Raw genomic sequence first — 25,907 nt, 5'->3', positions numbered from 1 at the left:
TTTTTTTTTCTCTATTTTTTTTCTTTGGTCAGAATGAACTTCATCATTTAAGTGGGTTGTAAAAGTTAAAACCCATAGCAGAAAACTCAAAATCAAAACATAGAAACAAGATATTGCTTTGACTTTTTGTTGATGACAAACAACAACACTGAATTCTCATTTCTCAAACAGGTATAGGTTTGTACCGTGTAATGGTGCTATCTTGTTCGTTTGTGAGATAGGCTCAAAAACATAACATAGATATAAGTTAAAAAAGGGAAATTATTATTTGGATTTGCAACAGTTGTTAAATTCTATTTAAACAACGGCAGAAGTGTTAGTGAACAAAAGGAAAAGGAATAATTACAAAATGAAGAAAATTCTAATGCTTAATGCTGCCAAGAGCTCTTTTCAACAACTATTTTTTTTTTCCTTTTAAAGGTCACATAACAGATCAAATTTTGAGTGTTTTCATAGCAAGCTACCTTCCTCTTTAATTTCTTCATGATACTTCTGGTCTACTACAATAGAAATGGAAAAGTCTTCTCATGATTTGAAAATTTGATGCATCCATGTCTGCAAACTTTAAAGCTATGTAGTAAAAACAAAAATTCTAAGACATGGAAAACAAAACATATTTTTGTTGATGAAGAAAATGATTCTATACATATTTGAGGAAGCAGCAGTTATAGGTTGGTACCTTAAAATGAGGTTACCTTCTTCGTTTGTCAGATAGGCAATGTTTCCAAATTAGAAAACCAGCAACACCAATCCAGAACAGCGGCGAGACCAGAACAGAGGCGAGAGACAAAGGTCCATGAAATCTCTAAGCTCACAAAGAAGTAAAGAAAATGGTTTGTACTGGTTGAAGCAATTCAGCATGTCAAACATGTTTAACTACTAGAATCACTAGTTCATGGATTGTTAAATTATTTTTGGATTACAAATTAAAAAACTAATGCCAATTGGTATAAAATCATCTCCTCTCATTAACCATGAAATAACACATTATTGAATGAGTATGATAGGGTTAGAACTACTCACATTTTTAGCTCTGCCAAAACTAATAACATTCTTATCTTCTGGCATATCGGTAGCATCCCTATCTTCATTATTTGGCTCACCATATATGAGATAAACTGTTGTCTTCTTCACAACAAATTCTGTCCCATAAACAACAATCACAATCTCAACTCTGTCTCCGGGTTCCAAACTTGAAATTATGCTTTGCCACTCCTCATCTTCAAGAGAAGCTAGTGTGTCACACTTATACACTTGAATGGTAGATTTTGTGTAATTTATTATCAACACATTCTTGAGACATTTTAGTGAGATGGTGTCCGCAGAAGAAGAATACACAATGCACATTGTCATTGTCTTCAAGTCACGTCCATTCCCGTGAGGGACATTGAAAATTATAGAAGCACCATCAGAATTGAAGGTCAACCAATCAGGATAATTGTCACCCGGCAACAAATAATTGTCATGCTCATTGGTGCTCAATTTCTGAAAAGAAAAATTCATAAAATCTTAAATCAATAATTAATTAAATAATTAAAAAAATGATGTTCTAATGTCTGAATTCTTGTTGCTAATTAAAAAGAGAGGCACTAGATTTGGTTCCAAAATAGAATCTACCTTATGATAAAATCTCTATATGTAAGAAAGACGTGTGAAATCTTAAATAAGAGGAAACATCCTCTATATATCTATCATTTCTATAATCATACACCAAAATAAAAGGGTAAATGGTCAAATTAGTTCCTGAAAGATCATTCGTTCTTTAAATTGGTCCCCGAAAGATTTTTTTAATCAAATTTTTCCTTTAAAGATTTTAAATTAATCATGTTGGTCCTTCTGTTGCTTTGTTTGTTGATGGTGTCAAAATTTACTAATGTGACCCATTAAATGACACTCTAACATACACCTGGGTATCTTAATTGACTATTAACATAGTAAGTTTATGAAATTAGATCAAATCAAAACCTAATTGTGAGGAGAATTTGAGGCATGGAAATCTCTCAATTTGGAGTTGATTTTATCTAATTTCATAAACTAATAATCTTAATAGTCAATTAAGACTTCTAAGTGTGTGTTGGGATATCAATTAACGTGTCACATTAGCAAATTTTGACACCATCAACAAACAAAGTGGTGGGAAGACTAACATGACTAATTTAATTTCTTTAAAGGACGGATTTGATTAAAAAAATATTTCATGGCAGAAATGCTGTTGGTAACGTAGCGGGATTGTAAACGTTATTAAAATAAATTCAAGAGAGATACCTGAAAAACTCTCTCTCTAAGAATGTTGCTGACTTGGTTCTTGACTCCCACTTCAATTAGAAGAGACTTGACTAATCCATTCATTTGAAATTGATTGCAAATACTAATTATGGATGAACTTCCCATGTTTGAGACTTGTGATGTAGTTGGTGTTGCTTCTAATTCATTGTAATATGTTGCATATAGAGTGTCCAAAATTCTTGCAATACCTTCAGCTAGTTGAAAATCTGAGTTGCACTCCACTTGCAAACTTCGAAGCTTTCCTACATCTGAGGAAACAAGTTCCAAATCCATACATGTTTCAACTTGAGATGAGAAATTATTTGTTGGTGACATCCATGACCAAATGAGAGAAGGAAACACATCACGTGAGAATCCTTCATAACCACACAAAGAAACATATCCAATGCTTTTTGATCTTACTATTGAAAATGGCACTTGTGTTATTGCAGTCTTGTCTGCAATCAAAGTTACCAAGGATTCCATTTGGTCCAAATCATTTTCCAATTTATCAATCATTGAGCATCCCGAAATAATGAGAGTTTTCAGAGATTTCAACTTATAGAAACTTCTTGGAAGGTTATGAAGGCTTGTGCAATCTTCCAAATTGATCAAAAGAATGTATTTGAGATGTTCAATGGTTTCTGAAATTGCAGTCAAACGTGGACAGTCGTTGAGTAACAGCTTTTCAAGATTAGGCAAGTATGAGAAGTTAGGGGTTTGTGTCAAGTGCTGAGAATGGCTAAGATTGAGAATTTTTAACCTCTCAAGGAACTGAAAGAAAGAAAGAAAGAAAGAAAGAACTCAGATAAATTATGAAAGAAGTTTGTTTGTGAAAGCATGACCAACCTAAAAGCATAGCTTAAGTCCTATACATTAAAATAGCATTACCATGAGAACCTTAAATCAAGATAAATATATTGAAATAAGTTTGAGAAATATTCAAAATTTATACCTTTGGCTCTTTCCACACTAATTTGAGACTGCTAGATTCTAACTCAATGGAAACTAAGCTTGTTTGAGAAAAGTTTGAAGGCATATATTTCAAAGGAAATCCATGCCAGTAAAGCCATCTTAGATCTTTTGAAATATATTCAAAATCTCCACCAAGTTGTACACCTGCAAGTTGAAGCAATCTGAGTTTCTTCATCTCCTTAAATGCTTCAGTCTTCAAACAAATTGTATCAGTTCTTGTCAACTTCAAAGTTAGTCCCTCAATAGCATTTGTACCCTGTAAAATAAACAAGACAGAATTATATCAGAAACCAAATAAGTACAACAACGAAATCAAATATTATGTTCATTTAGCTTTCTTCAGTGATTTCATAAACAATAAAATGCATGTAGGTCTTACAATATGTTTTTGTAGCACTTCAAGCACTTCCTTCTGCAACCATAACCTGCTACGCCCCTCTGGCTCCTTCGGATATTTCTCACGGACAATTTCTCTTCCCATATCTCGCAGCAAATCATGCATTCCAAGTTTGTTATTTTTATCAACCGTCACAAGACTTCGGTCTACAAGAGTGCTTATTCCAACTTCAGCATCATATTCATCTAAAATATTTATGACTTCATTTCGATCCATCCCAATAAAGAAGAATGCTATATCAAGAAAAGTCTCTTTTTCGGTATCATCACTTAAGTTATCAAAACTTATTCTTAGTTTTCTGTGTATTTCATGATTGGGAATTCTTGTAAGTTTCTCCAGTACACTTTCCCACAACTTTTTCTTCTTATTGAACAATAAGGATCCAATAACTTCATGAGCTAGGGGTAATCCTCCACAATATGCAACTACCTTTGTAGCAAGTTCAAGAAAATCTTTTTGAGGACTTTTTTCTTTGAATGCATGCCAAGTAAAATGCTCAAAAGATTCATCATCGTCCATAATTGACATCCTAGATATGTGATCAGCTTGAAACACTTTGAGTAAGTGCTCATTTCTTGTTGTGATGATTATTCTACTACCAGGACTAAACCATTCGCGACTCCCACATAAAGCTCTTAGTTGGTCTAATTCATCAACATCATCAAGTATAAGGAGTAACCTTTTCCCAGGAAGCCTTTCCTGTAATATAAACTTTCCTGATTCAATGTTATGTATCTTTATCTTTGTTGTTTTGTAGATATCAGAAAGAAGTCGTTCTTGTAAATAAACCCGGTTAGTGCTTTGCTTCCAAGATTCTCTAATATCTGGAAGGAAGCAATGGCCTTCAAAACGACGATGAATTTGATTGTAAATGGCTTTGGCAATAGTTGTTTTTCCAATTCCTCCAATTCCCAAAATTCCTAATATCAAAACCTTCTCTGATTGTTGCAAGTTTAAGAGATTGATCACATGTTCCACACGAGATTCTAACCCAACAGGATATTGAGCAACAAACAAGAGTGTATTGCCTATGAACCTAGTGATTTCTTTAACAATCGTATTGATTTCCTCAGCTTCATTCCTACAAAAATTAATTGAACAAAAGGCTTCCGAGCAACTTATTATAAAACTGTTATTATTATTTTCAAACATAGATCATACAAGCAATTTTATTATGTATGTTGCAATTACTTTTGGTATTTTTTTATTATAAAAGAAGAATCTATTCTTAGTATATAAAAGTAGATGGATAAGTTTATCTAAATTACTTTTAAGACTCTCTTACTAATGCCATGTCAGCAACATCACTTCCTTGGCAAAATTTTAGAATTAACCATTTAATTTTTGCCAAATCAACTATTATATCTCTAAATCAGCAAAAAAAATAAAATATACAAAAAAAAATCTAGAAATTCAGTGTCTAACCAAATTTCTATTCTTAATATATAAAAGTAGATAGATAAATTTACCCACATTACTTTTAAGACATGTTTCTGCTCCTACTAATGTCATGTCTGTAACATCGCTTGCTTGACAAAATTTTAGAATCAACCATTCAATTTTTGCCAAATCAACTATTATATCTCCAAATCAGTAAAAAAAATAAAATATACAAAAAAAATTTAGAAATTTAGTGTCTAACCAAATTTGTAATCTACAAAGATATTGAATCCATATTTCTATATTTATTATATCTTACCGTTATAAACAATACAATAAATTTATAACCCCAATAATTAATTTCTATAAATAACTCATTAAATATAATAAACATCCATATTACAAATGTCATAATAATATTATTAATCATAATAAAGTTTACGTTATAAATATTCAAATTCCATACTATTTGACCTACTTATATAACTCTCTTATCACTATTCCTTCAAATAAGTTTAGCACAAGAAATTTATTTTCGAACTACACAACATCTCAAACTTACTCAATAGAACATCATTTTTTGGACAATATCACAAAACAAGACAATTGGTTTATCAAAGTTTGCGTGGTTCGTCTATGGAAAACATTAACACCCACAAATGAAGACGAGCCTCTTTGCTTAGAAATGATTATATTAGATGAAAAGGAGGCAACTACATTTGTGACACATGAAATCAAACACCACAATATCCAACAATAAGGTAACTCTATATACTCTTCATAATCTCATCTACAAATTATTAGTTACTAACCAAATACTTATTTCAGATCAAAGTGCTACAACAATTTTTGTACTATTGGATGGCGACGAAAAAAAATTGTTGGGCACAATTGCTTCAAATCTAATGACACTCCAAAAAAGTAATGACACTGAAGCACCACCCCAATTGAAAAATTTGTGCAACCTCACACTTATATTTGAAGTCAAAGCAAATTATTTTAATCTCAAAAAAGGTTCTCAACAATTCACTGTTACCAAGACATTTATTCCAATAAAAAACACTGAATTTCAACACATATTACAACAAATAAAACAGGTAATACTCCAAAAAAAATTCACTTATTCAATACATCATTTTTATTTCTAATTTAAATTATTCATTGATTATAGGAACCAACTTCGCCAACACTAATATCATCAGGCGAAGATCACATACCCATCAAGAAATTAAGGAGAAAGAAAATCATACAAATTCAAGACACATTTTCAAAAAAAGAACATACATGCAAAGATGGAACAAACAACACAATAGAAGTGCATACAACTCAACAATTCAGAAGAACATGCATTCACAAGAACCTACGACAGAAAGAAGAAAGCAACAACTCTAACAACCACCAATAAAAAAAAGGAAGACGAATACCATATAAAAAGACTAAGTCCATCAACTAAAACAAATACAAAAATCAAACCATCAAATAAAAATATCACTTTATACAATTTTAATATCTAAATCTTTTGTACTACAAATTATTTTAAATAAAATATATTTTAAATTTAATTTTAATTTACACATATTTAATTTAATTCTAAAAAATAAAACAATTTCTAATATTTATTATATATTATCATTAATTTACCGCCTCGCGTTCTAATTTTATTGATATGAGAAGCAAGGTAATACATGATAGTGTATGAGTTCTTTTGTATAAAAGCCACACACATAAAAGATTCTAGTATAATAATGCATAAAAGTAGTGTTATAGCAAGTTAATGCCCCCTGAATTTTTATCTTTTGTATGAATTTGTTATGTCATCACTAAAATTATTTTGTGACAACAACATACAAAAATTCTATCCACATGTTCACCTTTAAGATATCATAGTAAAGGTAATGTTATAATGAAGAGTGAAGTTTTGGTGAAGAGCCAAGATTAATTTTTTTTAATAAAGAAAAATTCCACAAAAAAATTTTGTCATGTGTAATGTATATATTTTTTTCTTTTTTATAAATTTTATAAAAGTCTTTACTCTTTATCCAATTTTACTCTTCACAAAAAAAAAATTTATTATCTATTATAGTATATAAAAGAATTATAACAAGCTAAGCTACTAAATTACTAAGTATATAAAAACTAAACTTTTTGTGTATATTCATACATGAGTGGCATTAAGAAAAGATAAATTTCATTTTTTCTTTATTTGTCATACTAAAATACCTAGAATTCAGCTATGTCCATTATTGAGCAGTAATTTTTAAATTAATATTTAAAAAGATCATTTAGGCTTATACAAAATATGTAAGAATATTTGTATCTGGAGTAACATTTATTAATATATTTTTAAAATTGGACTAAATAATCTTATTAAAAAATTGACTAAACTATTTTAGAGTGCTTTAATTTTTAATAAAAAAATTCTCATGATGCGCGAATTTAAATTTAGTTATCAATAAAATATCGTTCGTAGAACCTAACTAGTAGTAGTAAATAGATTCAATCATGTTAATACTTAATAGAACATGGGTCACCTGATTGTTTTGATTAAAAAGTCAATTTAACTGGTCAATTAAAAGATTGGTAAAAAGTCATTAAAAAAGTAATTTTTTTTGAAAAATATAATTTACAGTTTTAGACATATATAAGTAGGGTATAGTAATTATATTTAGAGCAAGTAACAATTAAATTTTTAAAAATTTTGAGAAAAAATTAATTAGTCTTTGAAAAAAAATACTAGATAAGTCCTTTAAAATAATAAATAATAGATATGTATGTCCTTTTATTAATAAATAGTATGAAACGAAACGAAAATATTTCGTTATCTACAGTGATATGTTTTATTGCTGTCACATAAGCATAAAACCATATAATTTAGACAATATAATATTTATTATCTTTTAAGTTTTGATAATTTTTATCAACTACTCTCTATTTATCATAAATCTTCCTCCTCCCTCCCTTCCGCCCTTTAATAATTTTAGAGTGAACCTCACCCGGTCTTTAACAATTTCACGAAACTCCTCTCCGTCCCTTAACAAAAGCATAATCCCATCACAATGCCTATCCATTACATTCTGGCCCTTCCATCAAAGTTTCCGTCAATAAGAGGAGTATAACTCCAACCTAGTCCCTAATCATCACCAATATCTACTACCATTCTCTGCATTCTCTCTTTCTCCTCTCCATCATTTTTGTCCACCATCATTACCAACATCCATTACCATTCTATGTTTTTGCTACACCACTTCACTGCCGTCATTCTTCTTCTTTTTGACCGAACCAAAACCATGAAGCCATATCTCTCCCCCTACTTCACTTATCACCATCGGCAATTCCAGCGTCGCTAGGACTACCCTCTCTCTCTCTCTTTTTTCTCCTTATTCTCACAATCCCTCTCTCACTAGCTTGTTCTTGTCTTTATTTGGTTTCACACTAAATCTCAAATTTGCATCTCAAGTAGAAAATTCTACATCGAACAAATTAAACACCGATGTACTCCATAATCACTAAATCACTCTTTCACATAAAAATTGATACTTTAAATAAATATCTATATTCAATCATCAAAATTTAGAAAAGGACAACTCATAAGACCATATCCCAAATTAAATTTAAGTATTTAAACAAATAAAATTATTCAATTAAAAAGAAGTGACAGCGGGTTAGTAAGAAAGAGGAGGAGAAAGTGACACTAAATTAATGTAGCAAAGAATAGAGAATGATAGTGGATGTTAATAATGATAGTAACTGAAAATGATGTTGAGGAGAAAGAAAGAGGAGAGTTAGTATATTTTTTGGCCTCTTATTTAGTTATATTTTTTTATGTTAGTCCTCTTCAAACGAAAATTCTAGCTCCGCCTCTAATCACATATCTATTATTTGTTATAGTAGAAAATCAAGTTAATATGTTTTTTTCTGTGATTAATTAATCCAAAATTAAAATTTTTAAAACTTAATTGTCATTTTATTTTTATTTTTATTTTTAATAGTTTTTCTTTTGGAAAACCTCCTTCGTTGTGTTAATCGAAACAGCCGTAAAGATCCTTTTGTTTTAGCAATAAAATAAAAGTATCTGAAAAAAAAAAAGCAGATATAATAATTATATTTAGTTAAAATTTAGTCAAATTTCTAAATATTTAAATTTCTAGCTTTACCAACTCAAAATCAATTAGATAATATGTTCAATTCGATGTTTAAGAAAAATATATGTATTCGTTTAAAAATTAAAAAATATGATTTACCCGATCAGTGGGTTAGATTTTAAATTTCTATCATTTATATAAAATATAAATATAACAAAATGAAAAGTTAAAATTTGCTGTTTAAGTCTCACACAAATATAAATGAAACTGCTACAATTTTTTTATTGTAGTGTAAATTAAGTGGCATATTGGTAATTCTTTAAAATAATTATATTCATGTAATTAATTTTAAAACTAGTGATAATTAAGTAGAGAGATCTTCTTTTGATGTATTTACAATGACAGCTAGTTTTAATTTAGGACTCGTTAGAAAGAAAACAAAAAAAAACACCATAAAAAAACACAATTTAAAATTCTGATTTCTGAGCTAGAATTTTTACTTTCGACTAATTATTGTACTTTTTCATGTCTATACTAAAAGAAAAATATGAGATACCAATTTATTATTTGTCAATTTATTATCAATAATAATTAATTATTATATTTTAAATATATATATAAAAATTTAAAAAATATATTTGTAAAGATATTTTTATTAGATATCATTATAAAAAAATATTTTTACCAGACACATCTATAAAGACACCTTCCATCAACCACAATTATAAATAAAAATTGTCATATAAAAATGCTGTTGCTATAATATCAGTTTAGAGTTAGACTTGTCTGCTTATAACATAGGAGTAGTATTGAAATTGAAATACCTGGAACATCGGAGATCCACCCCTGAAAAGCTACAAACTTGGCGGAGGACTGCCCTCCAAAGATTGACTTTGTCCTCTGAGAACGTTTGCAGATGCTGCCGGAAAGCTTCTCCGATAGGACCTTCCTGACGGCGTATTTTTGAAGGACTTGCATCACAGAACACCGGAATAACCCACTGACCTATGCTTCTCCGGCACTCCATTATCTTCTCCAACTCTTCCAGGCACCATGTTGAGGCAGCGTAATGTTCCGACAGAATGACCAGAGAGATTCTAGAAGCTTCTATTGCTCGAATCAGTGAGGGCGAGATCTGGTCTCCTTTCTGAAGCTCTTCATCGTCGCGGAAAACGTAGAGGCCGGCTTGAGTAAGAGAATTGTAGAGATGTGAGGCGGTTGTGCTGCGAGAGTCTTCGCCTTGGAAGCTCAAGAACACGTCGTATATCCATCTTTTCGGTTCCGAAGAAGACATGGATGTTGGAATGTAGATCAAGAAAGAAAGCAATTGATTGCTGCAGAGAGGAGGCAAAAGAGAAACGCTGTAAGCTCAAGTCCCGAAGATCACCTTTTTCTATTTTTTATTTTTTTTCGGAAAATTTGCACATCTACTCAGTAGGACCGTAAAGTCCAAAAGGTCAGTTTCTTTTTAGTAAAGTAATGTTTTAACTTTTAAGGTAGGTTATATATAATAGAAGTATTTTAGTCATTTTCTATAATAAGGGTATTGTAGTTATTTTTTATAAAAAAATATTAATTTAGATTGATTTTAGGACAATTTACTTAAATAAATAAAATGAGATAATTCTTTACCCGATTGTAATATTTGAAATTTTTTTACGTGAATGTCTTGTTTTGTTTACTATGTAAACCGTTGGAGTTAACCATGGTTTTAATATGTTCATAAACCGTGGAAGCTTTGGACTCAGCTGAAAAACTTTGAGCATAAACTATGGCTGCTCACCACGGATTATGAAGGAAAATAGGTAGTCATAAACATAAATCGTACTTGGTCATTGCGGTTTATGAAGAAAAAAGTTCTGAACATAACCCCCTGCCTACCACAGTTTATGCATAGAGAAGTATAAATACATAATCTATAGATAGTTATCACGGATAGCATTTGTGCCAAACTAAAATTGTTGCACCTTGGTGGTTGAGAGAGTTTGAGGGAGAGGTTTGAAGGTTTGAAGGTTTTTGTGACATTTGAGTGGTAGAGCCATGGAGGACGAAGCTCGCATGTATCGGCTATATTAAATTATTAATTTTAATTACACTTAAAAATGAATAATACTTTAAAAATAACTAAAAAAAAGGATAAAGTACTAAATTGGTCCCTTATGTTTGGGCGTAATTCTATTTTAGTCCTTAAGGTTTAAAGTGTTCTATTTGAATCTAAAAAAGTTTCATTTAGCATCAATTTAGTCCCACAGTGAGGTCAAAGTTAAATAATTAACGGAATGTCCCACATAACAACAGTACAAGAACAAAATCGATAATTTGGAGAACAAGTACAAGCTCCAGAGGCACAAAATCAACCATTGATGCACCAATACATTTATTTATCATTCTCTTTAGTTTTATAGAAAATATTTTATTTATATTGTAAGAAAAATAATAAATAAATGTATTGATGTATCCATGGTTGATTTCGTGCCTCGTCTGTATTGTTCTCCAAATTATCGATTTTGTTCTTGTACTGTTGTTATGTAGGACATTCTGTTAATTATTTAACTTTGACCTCACTGTGGGACTAAATTGATGCTAAATGAAACTTTTTTGAATTCAAATAAAACACTTTAAACCTTAAGAACCAAAACAGAATTACGCCCAAACATAAGAGACCAATTTAATACTTTAATTCAAAAATCTTATGTGAATCAACATGTACATAAAATATTATGTAAAAATAAGTATAAACATCAAGATAGTCAATAACTAATTATGGAAGAATAAAAAGAGTAAAAAATAATTTTAAATTCTAAGAGTTGAAATAGTAAAAAGAATGAAGAAGAAAAAGTTAGATATATATCAATTAAATAATATTATAAATAAAAAATTTAATTTATTATTTTATAATATCATTTTTAAAAAAATACATGTATCCATATAATGAATTCTCTATTTATGTTTGTTAAAAGTTGAGACTGAATTGCAAGTCAGAGTACAGTACAGTAAAAAATTTACACACTACTAACAACACGGAGGGTCCGATTACCACCTTTAGAAAATTCAAAATTTCACCAGCTCCAAATCGGACACTCCAATTTGTGGAGTCAAATTTGAAATTCAATGAACTCGCACGGTCCGAGTTCTAGGATCTGACATTAATAAAAAATCTGCCCCACAAATTGGTCTGGTACCCCATGACTCCATATTTGGGAAAGACACGTACACACCTTCTATATCGAAAAAATTGAGCCCTGAAATGATGTAATAAGGGTTTGTTGCCAAAAAAATTGTATATATATAATAAAATTTGCCCAGTAGGTGTAACATTTTCAGATAAGGGGAAAATGACATGCTTTTACAATAAGACTGGGTTTCCTTTTATAGGACAAGAAAGTGGCTAGAAAGAGTGAAAAGTCCAAAAATCGTAACAAATCTTAGAAAATTGCACAAGTAGAAAGCGAGGATTGCTTGTGCTGATGAACTGGAGAAAGCGAAAGTGAAGAGATCGTAAATCTGGTCAAGTCTCAGGCACTCAGCCTAGCCACGTTTCATTTGTGAGCACTTGCTAGTGGCTTTCATTTTCAACTACCAAAACTAGTTTGACAATTAATAAGTAAAAAGAAAATTTTCAAATTGTTCACACTATGTGCAAAGTAAATCACTCTATTATTGAGACAATTGACACGGGCTAATTATAGGATTTACTTTCGTTTGGTTCAGGGTTCATTTCTATTTCTATAATATTACTACAAAACTGACTTCTCATTTCTCAAACGGGTATAGGTTTGTTTCTTGAAATGATGCTATCTTGTAGATTGACATCGTTTCCAAATCAGAGAAAAGCAGCAAGTCCAAATCATAAAGGAAGCACGACTAACGGTCCAAAGGAAAAATAATAGGAAATTATTATTTGGATTTGCCACAGTTGTTAAATTCTACTTAAACAATCGCAGAAGTTAACAAACGAACAAACGGAAAAAGGAATAATTACAAAATGAAGAAAATTCTAATGTTTAATGTTGCCAAGAGCTCTTTTCAATTCAATTAGCTTCCTCTCATAATTCTGTTTCGATGATTCAGCATTTCTGAAGGCAGACTCTGAAGCTTGGAGAGTTCTCTCGACCTCGTCGCTTTCTGTCACCCAAGTGGCAGCCTTCATATTGATGTTGCGAGTTTCAACCTCACAAAGTTTCACAGTGGATTCTAACTTGTCCTTCTTCACATTCAGGGCTTTCAGTTTCAGCTCCAAGTCATTGATTTCCTTTGACATCTCATTGATCCTTTCTTTCCCTTTAGAAATTGAAGCATAAAAGTGAGCCTGCCTGGATTTAGATGTTTCTAACTTGTCTTGAAGTCGATTCTTGGATTCAATTAACCTTTGATGATTGCCAAAGGCTTCTTGAATAGACGGGAAATAATTGAGGACATCTTCATAGAATTTCTTAATATCACTAACCAAAGGCTTAAGATTTGTAGGGACTTGTGACTTCATTTGTTTTAGCTGAGCCAAAAGGTCGAGAAACTGTCTTCTAATGCCACCATCAGCCACCAATACTTCTAATTGATTATCAAAAAGTTGTTGTATCTTGTGAAGGATATGAATCACCGAGAGACTTTGAGATTTGAATTTAGAAATATAACTCTCTGATAAGATCTTATCTAACTCTGCCAGTAAATCAACATCTTCAGGAAGATCGACAAGACGCTCACTTTCATTTGTTTCTTCGACTCTGTCTGGCTCTGCATCATCAGTCTTGGGAACAAAGGGACTCTGTACACGGCAAATAATTTAGAGAACAGGAATAAAAAAAGATGTCATGTTTAGTAAATGGCTCTAGATTTGAAAGTTCTTTAAGTGAGAGTTTACCTCTTGAAGCTGCTGATATTCTTGATTTTGAGTTGTGTTTTTGTATCCTAAGTTTCCTGATTCCTCTTGAGAGTTTAAGGAAGCACTTGGAACCACGATGGGAAAAGTTTTTTCATTCTTAACTAATGCAACAATATCACCGTCAGAAACGCAGACATTCTCATTTGATGTCACATCACCAAAACCGGAAATAGTATCATTATCACAGGAAACAATAACATCTGCATACTGGTGCTCCATTTTTTGGTCGATCGGGCCATCATATATGAGAAAAACCGTTGTTTTCTTCACACTGAATCCATACCCAAAGAGCACAATATGAACCTCCACTCTATCACCAGGTTCCATACTTGAAATTATGTTTTGCCATTCTTCATCTTCGAAAGAGGCTAGTGTGTCTTGCTTATAGACCTGAATGGTGGACTTAGTATAATTTATGATCAACACATTTTTGAGAGATTCAAATGTGATGGTATATGGAGAAGAAGGATACATGATACACAACATTATTGTCTTCAGCTCCCGGCTATGCACGCGAGGGACTTCAAAAATTATGGAAGAACCTTCACTATTGAAGGTTAACCAATATGGATAATTGTCACTAGGCAACAAATAATCATGAAATTCAACAGTGATCAATTTCTGTAACACCAAAAGAAAAAAAAAAAGACAAATTATAAAATCTCACAAAATACTAAAATAATAATAAGAACAATAATTTTTATTTTCTATAAATTAAAGGTAAAAACTGTTTATTATTTAAATATTTTAGTTATAGTTTATTTCGAAAAACTTTACCTACTTATATCATTTTTTTAAGGAAAAAGGTGTTGCTTCGATAAAGTTTTTAAAGCATAAATAACATAAAATACTTTCTCTTCTATGTGCTAGAAATTTTCTATTTCCTACTGTAAACTATAATGAAAAAAATATCATAAAATATGTTGCTTTATTGTTTTCAATTATCTTTATATAATAAAATTATATATTTATCTCCCTAAGAATATTGCTGACTGTAGTCTTCTTTCCCACTTCAATTAAAAGAGACTTGGGTGATCCAAAAGTGTGAAATTGACTATGAAAGCCAATCAAGGATGAACTACTAATTTGTGAGGCTTGTGATGTAGTTGGTGTTACTTCTAATTCCTTGTAGTATGTGGCATACAAAGTATCCAGAATTTTTGCTACACCTCCACTTAGTTGAAGATCCGTGCCACACTCAACCCAAAAACTTCGGAGATTTAGTACATCTAAAGAGACAATTCCCGAACCAGCAAATGATTGTACTAATGATGAAAGATTATTTGTTGGTGACATCCAAGACCAAATGAGAGAAGGAAACACATCACGTGTGAAACCTTCGTAGCCACACAAGGAAATATATCCAATGCTTTTTGATCTTACTATTGAAAATGGCACTTGTGTTATTCCAGTCTTATCCGCAATCAATTTTTTCAAGGATTTCATTTGTGCCAAGTCCTCTTCCAATTTATCGATTAATGAACATCCAGAAATGACGAGTGTTATCAAAGAGTTCAACTCATAAAAACTTCTAGGAAGGTTAGGAAGGCTTGTGCAATCTTCCAAATCTATGAGAAGAATTTTTCTGAGATGTCCAATTGTATCTGAAATCATAGACAAACTTGAACAACCTTTGAGTAATAGCTTCTCAAGATTAGGCAAGTATGAAAAATCTGGAGTTTGAGTCAAGTGATAAGAATGACTAAGATTGAGAACCTTTAGCATCCCCAAGAACTGAAAAGGAAAAATAAATAAATAAACATAAAAAGTGATCAATTGAGAGAATTTACTTTGTGAAAACACTTGGCAACGTTCAAAACTAATTAGCTTATCAAAATTCAAAAGGACCAAGCATTGTTGTTCTTTTCTAAATGAAAGAAAAAGGCATATTAAAATAGGAATTAAAGTATACTTTTAAACCTAACATTTGAAATTAGTTTCAAATTTATAATTGATGCACTGAGAGTGTAAAATGTTTTGCACAATCGTCAGTCGTGCAATAACATCTCTATTTTGGATGACCATAATCAATGTAAAAAGTAATTATTTTTGCATCTAATATTATGTAATTAGATGCATGTGTAAAACTACTTTACACTGACAGTGCATCAAAATTAAATTTATAAATTTATTCCTTAAATTTTTCTTCCAATTTTATGCTCAACATTTCAAAATATTATAAATTTTACCCTTTTGTGTATAATGTTTTCATTCACATTATACCCTTCCTCTCATCATCAGTTCATCACTTTCACTCTCTTCTCCAACCTTCTTCCATATCCATATCCATCATCACCATCACCACCACAAGCACCACGACCACCGTCACCCTTTCCTCTTCTTGTTTTCCTTTCCTTTCCCCTCTCCCTTCCTATCCACCTCAGCACAATCAGCACCCCCACTATCACAACCCCTACATGAAATAACTAGTCAATGAACAAAACCGAGACTAAAAATTTCAGTTGAATCATTAGCAAACAACCTTCTTTTTTTTTAGTAACCACCTAAATTGGTCCCCAACAAATTTTATATCAGACATTTTGGTCCACAACAAATTTTTATTACTCTAAAAGTCTTCGAAATTACTACAATTGGTCCTTCTATTGCTTTCAATCAAGTACCACTATAAATAACTGCATAAACTCCTATATCAAGTATGTTCTCTATTCCTAGTGTTTCTTAAGACCCATGCTTAGCTGACCACTGGAGTCTTTGCAAGTACATTCCACGGATCGGGGACAACCATCTTGGATCAAGAGGGTAAATGATGACTTTGTCATGTAGCCTAAGAACTGAGGCTAGGTATTCCGTATCTCACCTATAAACAATGCAATAGTGGTAGTGCTGGTGGCGGTGGTAATGATGGGGCACATGGAGGAAGGTTGGAGAAAAAGGTAAGGGTGAGAGTGGGAGGGGGTATAATGAGAATAAAAAAATCATTTGAAAAGAACGGTGAAACTAACAATGTTTTGAAAAGTTGAGTGAAAACCTTAGGAATAAATATGAAACCAACCAAACATTTAGAACAAAATGTATATTTTACTCTTAAATAGATAAGAACCTTAATCAAATTCATGCATTACATAATCGATTAATTTAAAACAACTGATGGAAAATGGCAACAATAATATTCCCATACACAAACATGCATTAATTTTATGCTTTGTTGAATTATAAGCATTTGGTGGTTAATGCAAATCAATTTTGCCAATTAATAGCTGTGGAAACCATAACATGCATGTGAACCGCAGAAGAATAAAACTTTGATGACTGAAGAACTAAATTCTATTGGGGTAACCATATATAACATACACATGGTCAGTTAGAAAGTTGTATAAAATCAGTGTCAAAAGGTATGATGGAAAAAATTAGGTGTGAAATTATCACTCTTAATTTTTACCTGGGTCTTCTTCCACATGAATCTAAGACTACTGGATTCTAACTCCATGGCAACTAAACTTGCTTGATAAAATTTGGAAGGTATGTATTTTGTAAGGAAATCCATGCCAACAAATCCATCTTATATTTTTTGACATATGTTCAAAATCTCCATCAAGTTGTACACTAGCAAGTTGCAGCAACCTCAGTCTCTTCATCTTATTAAATGCTTTTGTCTCCAAACAAAATGCATTGCTTCTTGGCAACTTTAAAGTCACTCCCTCAATAGCTTTGGTACCCTTCAAGATAAGATGAATAGAGAATAAAAATAAATGAGGTACCTTAGGTAATTTAAAAGCTAAGTGTAAGAAATAGGTTCATTAACTTCTTTTGGTTTCCTTTGTTGCCATTTTAAATAGAGACTTTTACTAGTAAGTGCCAGAAAAAGACTTGCAAGATTTCCAAAAAATTGTTAATTTTCAAGTTTTTAATACACTGAAAACTTCAAAAATTTACTTCTATAAAAACTTTACTATTTTGGGAACCTTAACAAGTGGCCACAGAAAAAATAAAAAATTAAGAGATTTACAGGTCTTACGGTATGTGTTTGTAATACTTCAAATACTTCTTTTTGCAACCATAATCTGCTTCGCCTCTCAAGCTCTTTGGGTGATTTCTCACGGACTATTTCTCTTCCCATATCACGCAACAAGGCATGCATTCCAAGCCGATTATTGCTATCAACAGTCACTAGGTTTCGATCAACAAGAACACTTATTCCAATTTCAGCATCATATTCATCCAAGATATGCACTACATCATTCCGATCCATGCTGATAAAGAAAAAAGCTATGTCAAGGAATATTTCTTTTACTGTATCATCGTTTAAACTGTCAAAACTTATTCTTAGCTTTTTCTGTACTTTATCATTTGGAATTTTTTTTAGTTTTTCCAATAGGCTTTCCCACTCTTTTACATTCTTATCAAACAAAACAGATCCAATAACCTCAAGAGCTAGTGGCAATCCTCCACAGTATGCAACTACATCTATGGAAAGCTCAGCAAAATCCTCTTTGGGACTTGATTGTTTGAATGCATGCCAACAAAAATGCTCAACAGATTCATCATTGTCCATTTCTGACATTCTAGATATGTGGTCAACATTAAGCACTCTAAGTAGACTTTCATCTCTTGTTGTGATGATTATTCTACTCCCTGGACCAAACCATTCACGGCTCCAGCACAAAGCTTTTAGTTGGTCTAGTTCATCAACATCATCAAGTATAACAAGCACCCTTCTATGACGAAGCTTTTGCTGCAATATAGTTTTTCCAAATTCAATGCTATGTATCCTTATTTTCGTTGTTTTGTAGATGTCAGAAAGAAGGTGTTCTTGTAAATTAACTCGAGCAGTTATTAGTTCCCAGAATTCCCTAATATTCTCGAGGAAGGAAGAACCCTCAAAATCACGATGAATTTGATTGTAAATGGCTTTGGCAATGGTTGTTTTTCCGATTCCTCCAATTCCCAATATTCCAAACAGTTGAACATCTTTTGCATATTGGTGGTTTAGTAGTTTAATCACATGCTGCACACGAGATTTTACACCCACGGGATGTTGTGCAACAAATAAGAGTGTATCATCTAGCAAAGCAGAGATATCTTCAACAATCAAACTGATATCCTCACTTTCATTCCTACAAAAACGACGAATCAATAATGTACAAGAGGTTATCAAAAGAAGAAAAATTTTGTACAGGAAAAAACTGATATTCACCCAATATTTGAGTAATTGAGCATGTATGTGGAATAAAGGAAAAAGAAATAAATCTTGTTCTTGCATTCATTCATGTAAGAGTCTAGGCAAGAGAAATGTTAGTTAAACAAAGCCTAAAGTCACACAGCCCTCTTGGATGTGTGAATAGAAAACTATAAAACCCTTTCAACCAAACTATAATTAATTATGACTTTCTTTATAGCTCCTTTTAAAATCATGTACATGTAACTAATTAATTGAATATGCCAAACGTTATTTAGGGAACTCTATATTGGAGAACCAAAGTGCCCTTCCTTGGCTAGTAGGCAAATCTTCAATGCTGCCTTGTAGCCAATCAAGTGGTGGATGCTACTGAAAATCAAAAAATGTTTTTTCTTACACTTAGATTTTGGGAAAGTCTATGAAAGGGTTAGCTTGAGCTTTATGGACAAAGTGCTTTAGAAAAAAAGGTTTTGGTCTATATATGTGGAGAAGTTCAATCTCAGGGTATCTAAGAATGAGTACCTTAGCTTTTAGGTGATGGTGAATGAATAGCCAAAATCATGGTTTTGAGGTAAAAGGAGTGTTAGGGAGGGAGACTTTTGCTCCTCTCTGCTATTCACTTTAGTGGTAGACGTTCTTAGATACTTGACCTCTAAGATAGTGGAGAATGAATTAGTTACAGGTCTGAAAGTGGGACATCCAGAAGGATTGTGGTTTATCACTCAGAATTTGCTAATGACACCATCATGTTCCTTGAGAATGACGACAGCCATACCTTTCTAAATGTTATCTCCATTCTTCAATTTTTTGTAGCAATCCTCTGGCTTGACGATATATTTCAAAATTTGCAAGGAAGCAGCAAAATTTTTCCTCTATTTTCACTATATGATGAAAACATCAAAATATGAAATATATTGCACACCTCTTGGTTACGTGACATCACTGTTAAAAATTTATTCTCAGCAGATTTCATTTACACAGTTTTTAATAAAAATGAGTTAAGAGATTATACTAAAAAAATATACCTAAAGAAAGTAACATCATTAGTTCAAATATTAGACTATCAAGCACAAATATCAATGAATATTTAATTTTAAGAAGAGATCAAATTACCTGGAATCTATGATCACAATTCCTGCAATGGAACCAATTTGATGAAGCGCTTTTCTCCACCTCTTCTCCTTGTCTCTATCCACTGAAAATCTTTTTAAAAGATCTTGAAAAGCTTCTCCAAATAGACCTGTTTGATTCCTTACATTAGAGGGATCTACACCATAAAAAACAGGCACAACCACCTGACCTATGGCCCTGCGACACTCCATTATGTTCTCCAGCTCTTGCAGACACCACCTTGAATTTGCATAATGCCTTGACAACACAACTACAGAAATTCTAGATGCTCTGATTGCTTGCAGTAGTGAAATGGAGATTCGATCTCCCCTCCGGATCTCGTCATCATCCCTAAAGACATAAATTCCAGCATTTGCAAGAGAAGTGTAGAGATGTGAGGTGAATGTTGCACGAGTTTCTTCTCCTCTAAAACTCAAGAACACATCATAGATCCATGACTGAAACGAGAAACAATAAAAATGCATAGCTTAGATACAAGAGACTATCAATTTTTATTTCTAGTAATGTTACAAATAAAAACTATCACATTTGAAACTTGTTAATTTGTTACCAATCAGGATGCAGGAAGCACGACCAAACTTTACAAAGTTATGAAATTACTAAGAAGCAAAATGGGTGTTAAGTTTGCTCCTTAATGTAATAAGATGTTTCAGTAAATAAATTCACATCATAATTAATTGATAATACATCAAACATGTATCCTAAAGAAGCCAAAATTTACTCACCGCAGGATCTCCTCCCCTTTGCTCATAAATGATTTCTCTTCCCATATCTCGTAGCAAAACATGCATTCTAAGTTTGTTCATCTCATCAAATGTTATAAAGCATCGATCCTCAAGGGCTTTTATTCCATCTTTGGCCAAGTTCCAAAGGCATTTAATGCTTGGATCACCTCTTCTTGATCCATCCCAATTAAGAAACAAGCTATATCAAGGAATATGGCTTTCTCCGTATCATTTAAATCTTCCACGCATTTTTTCAGAACCTTCTGTAGCACAGGATGAGGAGAGTCTATGAGTCCATCAGGGATACTCTCCAAGCTTCCAAGAAGATTGGAGCCAAGGACTTCCAAAGCTAGTGGCAATCCTCCAGCATAAGCAACTACATTTTTAGAAAGTTCATCAAGATATTGCCTATTAGATGCTTTTTTGAATGCATACCGATTAAAAAGCTCAAGAGATTTATTTTCATTCATTTCTTTCATTCTATACACATGGTCAACTCTATGATCCTGAAGTAGACTTCTATCTCTTGTCGTGATTATTATTATACTCCCAGGACCAAACCATTCCGTACTTCCACACAAAGCATTCAACTGCTCCTTTTTATTCACATTATCAAGTACAAGAAGAACTTTTTTATTAGAAAGTTTTTCTTTAACATCTTTTTTCCAATTTCGATGTTATCTATTCTTATTTTTGGTAAGTTGAGGATATCTAAAAGAATACGTTCTTGTAAATAAACATGACTTGTGTTTTGCTCCCATACTTCCCTAATATTTGCCAAGAAGCTTCTACCCTCAAATTTACCACAATTTTCATTATAAATGGCTTTGGCAATTGCTGTTTTTCCAATACCCACCATTCCCCATATCCCAAGGAGAAGAACCTCCTTTGATTTTGAGTGGACCAACAGTTTAGTGGCATCTTGTATTCGGTATCCTACTTCCACTTCATACTCAGCAATAAACAATTTTCTTGTGCCCAACAAGCCTCCAACGTATCCGACAACATTCTTGATATGCATATCATTGTCACTCCTACAAAACATATATACTAAGACTGAGCTGCATAATAAATTACATAAGCATTTTTTTCTTTAATAAAAGAAGAGATATTATTAATAAAGGGGATAAAATACAAAAAATGGTGAGTATAACAGATCCTTGATACAAAAGAGAAAGAAAGGCAAAATAATTACATAAAATAAGCAAAGACTGAAAATCTCTCTGCATATCTAAGAGAGAATACCCACTGGATTAGTGGATTGTCTATCATTAAAAATGCCAGAGTTATGCTCCAATAAAATAAACCTTATAATGGCATATAAAGCACATTGCCACCAAGTTTTAGTCTCCTTCCTCCTTTCAACCAACAAAGTCTATCAACAGGAACTTATCAAATTTTATCGGACACAAGCAACAATCACCAATGATGCGAAATGAATTTGTCCCTAGAAGGCCGTCTTTGGACAATGTGAAAACAAATGTGATACTGATTTCAATTAGATTTGCAGGTAATACACAGGATAAATACCCTTGTTATCCCTCTAGACTAGCAAAAACATCATCAGTATCAACTATGTTGAGCACAGCTGTTCAAAAAAAGGAGTTATTTATAGGGAGCTTTGGATTTCCAAATAGGCTTGTTTAGGTAAATGATGTAGCAAAGGAGTGAGTTAAAAAAAATGAAAATAAGATTTACAAGTGAATGAACCTGAAAGGAATCAAAGGATCAATAGACCACACTCTTTTACCTAGATTAGAGGACACCATAATTGTATCCTACTCACAAGGACTGCTAATTCCGATGCCTCTCATTTGGGTTTCTAGAAAAGTGAAAGTTCCAAGCATTGGTAGTTTTGACTCTTCCCCAATAGAGAAGAAGTTTTGAGTGAGGCAGTTATGTCAGGTAGGTAGATAGGTGATAAAGACGAGAAACGAAACTTAAAAGATGAATCCCCTACCCAGTGTTTGCTGTGTGTTGTATCAACTTGATTTCCACATCTCAATTCCTTTGAAGCACTTCATGAATCTTATTTAATAAAACTCTATTTGCTACTTGTGTTGATAAATGTCCCACCTGTGCTAAGTGAAACAGGAGTCAATGCTGTCTGTTTAGCATATCACTATCTTGAAGCCACACTCCCACGCTAGAATAATACCTCTCCATAAAGCAAAGAGTTCAAAACATAGTACATTTGAAAAACGAAGAGATCATGAACATCCCTTCACCCCAAGCTCCACATGCATCTCTCAGTACACAACCAAAACTAGAGAGCTCTTTCCTTTAATAAACACTGGCAACACAATTTACTGTAACTGAATTTGGGGGACGGATACCCAATTTATAATCAAGGTAGATGTCAAAAATATCCTCAAAACGGTTTGAAAATATCATTATTTCTGTCACGCCATACCCACCATAATCCAGAGTGAAATAAATAATCGGAACCCTTCATGTTCCTTTTAATCCATTGTAACAAAATATTGGTTTGTCTTTCCATATGAAAACTAAATTTACATGAACAATGCTAGGAACCAAAAGGTATTAGCCAAAAACCAACCAAATACCTTTGGGTGAATCATAAATCTCTACGAATTAATATATATAGATGTTTCTTCTGCTAAATATCAGAATGTTTCTTTTTCATACTAAATGAATGTTCTTTTATATATTTTTCGAATTTTTTGTATTGCAAATATGAATGTCTCTATTTCTTTAAGAATTTTATACTTTTTTTTTTAAATTTTATAAATATTTAATTATCTTTACGAAAATATAACTGGATTTTGATTTTGTTAAGTATTAGAATGTTTTTTTTCATACTAAATGAATGTTTTTTTTATATTTCTGTAATTGTGTAATTTGCGGTCTTTTTAATCATTAAAACGGCACCTAATATGTAATGATGATGCCGCTAATCTTCTATTCCTCCTTCAATGCCTTCTTAAGAATCTTCTGCTGCTTCTTGCTCGAGAAGCTTCCCAAATCCGAAAGCAACTCATCATCCTTGTCCCAACCAAGAACACTCCAATCAATCTCCTTGCTCTTCTTCCTCGAATCCTTATTCGGAGAGCACCAAAACACCCCGCTCTTCGAGGTGGCAAAGGAGAAGGTGAAGACGCCGAACCAGAATTCTTCACTTTTACTTTGTTCTTGTTATTATTATTGTTACCCTTTTTCGCTGGTTTGAACATTGAAGACAATAAACTCTCTTCAAACCCATTGGAAGAACCAGAACCAGATGAAAGGGAGCCAAATTTGGATTTTGACTTCAACCCATTTCTCCCATACGAAGAATCGAAAGGTGAAGAGACACACCCCTGTTGATTTTCCGGCAGCAGCGCGGTGGGTGGTGGCCGGAAAAGACTTAAGCTTGCGGAAGCGAGATCCGAGGTAGGAGGGGAGAATGGAAGAGGTGTGTGTGATTGTTGAAAGTGGGTAGGTTAATGTGAGGAAGAAGAAAAAGATTTTTATAGGTTTTAATTAGGTTTACTTAATCAATTTTAAATTTTTTTAATTTTGAATTTAAAAAATTTAAAATTAATTATTAATATAAATTAATATGATTTTGTTTAATTTTTTGTTGATAACTTTTTGGTTCCATATACTTTTTCAATTTACATTTTAGACTAAAATTAAAATGAAAAAAATAAAACATTCCATTAAAAGTTAAATTAATGTCACGGAATATTTAAAAAAAAAAAGCATCAACAACAACAAGAACAGTTAAGGTCATAATCTACTGATTTTTTATCTGCCTGTCACTTTTAAGTATGCAAAGTTGCCGTTCAACTTTCAAAAGAAAAAATCGACTATGCAAATCAACCATCAAAGTCGGCTATCATTATAAAATACATATTGGAATACAAATACACATTAAAAATAAATTAAACCACATATATTTATACATAAATACATTAGTGATTGATTTTGGTGTACTAATAGTATTTTTGAAAAAAATACCTGCTGAAACAGTATTTCCTAATCGAATGTCTTCTCTAACAACTAACCAATAGGGAGATAAATCTTTTGAAAACCAAAGTCATATAGTCTAAGAAAACCACAAAAAATGAAAGACACTCATCCATGGGAAGATTGAAAGGCAAGGCAAGGCAAAAAAAAAAAATTGTTATTAAAATTATAAATAAAAATACCATTTATAATTGTTTAGGTAAACCCACTGGTAGGATTGGATTTGACAGATTCGTTCCAAAGCTACCTTCCAACACTCTACCTTATCTTTCTCCGATACGCTCTTTGTGAAATCAGCAAAAGCTTTTCGCATATCTCTCGGAGTCACTCCCAAAAACACCGGCAGAATGAACTGACCAGAGTTTCTGCGACATTCAAGCATCAGCTCCAGCAGCTCCAGATTCCTCGGGGAACCAGCATAGCCAGTCGAAAGAGCAACAACAGAAACTCTCGCCCTTTGCATGGCTTGCAGTGGTGAGGAGAAGATGCTGTGACCATAATCCAAGAAAACAGAGAACCCTGCCCTTTGAAGAGAGGCATAGAGGCATGAAGTGTATGCGATTATTGACTCGGCAGTTCCGTTTCCGGAGCTTAAGAAAATATCGTAAACCAAGTTGGGGTTTTGAACATCGTATCGGTTTGGTGGCTTTTCAGGCCCCGGTTTGAACATCGCGTCCGTGGATTTGTTAGGAAGTTGAAACTTGAAAAGGAATTCGGGTAGAACAAGCTGGGATGATGGTAAGACAAAAGACAACCTTTCCCTTGCAACTGCATGCCATCTTCACCCAAGTGGGAAGCGCAAATAAGTAAGAAGAAGGAGGAGACGTTCTTTGACTTGTTCTCTTGTGAGACTATTCCTGTGAAATTGACATTATTGTCGCTCAGCATGGAAGAGTACACAGTGATGAGTGATACTGATGACGATTTGATGGTGAATATTCCGACTAAATTCTCAACGTGGTCT

The 25,907-nt window shown here is 32.5% G+C and overlaps 1 protein-coding gene across 1 annotated transcript; it reads right to left on the bottom strand.

The window, feature by feature from the left end:
• Positions 378-25,907, bottom strand: LOC107625707. The gene is given in 16 exon segments (XM_021117000.1): positions 378-555; positions 696-805; positions 1,024-1,485; positions 2,266-3,039; positions 3,221-3,496; positions 3,620-4,718; positions 9,924-10,389; positions 15,373-15,712; positions 17,379-17,471; positions 17,473-17,655; positions 17,955-19,053; positions 20,229-20,683; positions 20,972-21,096; positions 21,099-21,629; positions 21,632-22,005; positions 25,126-25,907. Coding segments are annotated over 16 exon segments (6,930 nt in total). The 5' UTR covers positions 25,614-25,907; the 3' UTR covers positions 378-500.

The sequence above is a fragment of the Arachis ipaensis genome, chromosome B02 (genome assembly GCF_000816755.2).
Source record: "Arachis ipaensis cultivar K30076 chromosome B02, Araip1.1, whole genome shotgun sequence".
Taxonomy (NCBI): domain Eukaryota; kingdom Viridiplantae; phylum Streptophyta; class Magnoliopsida; order Fabales; family Fabaceae; genus Arachis; species Arachis ipaensis.
This window is presented reverse-complemented; position numbering and strand designations above follow the sequence as displayed.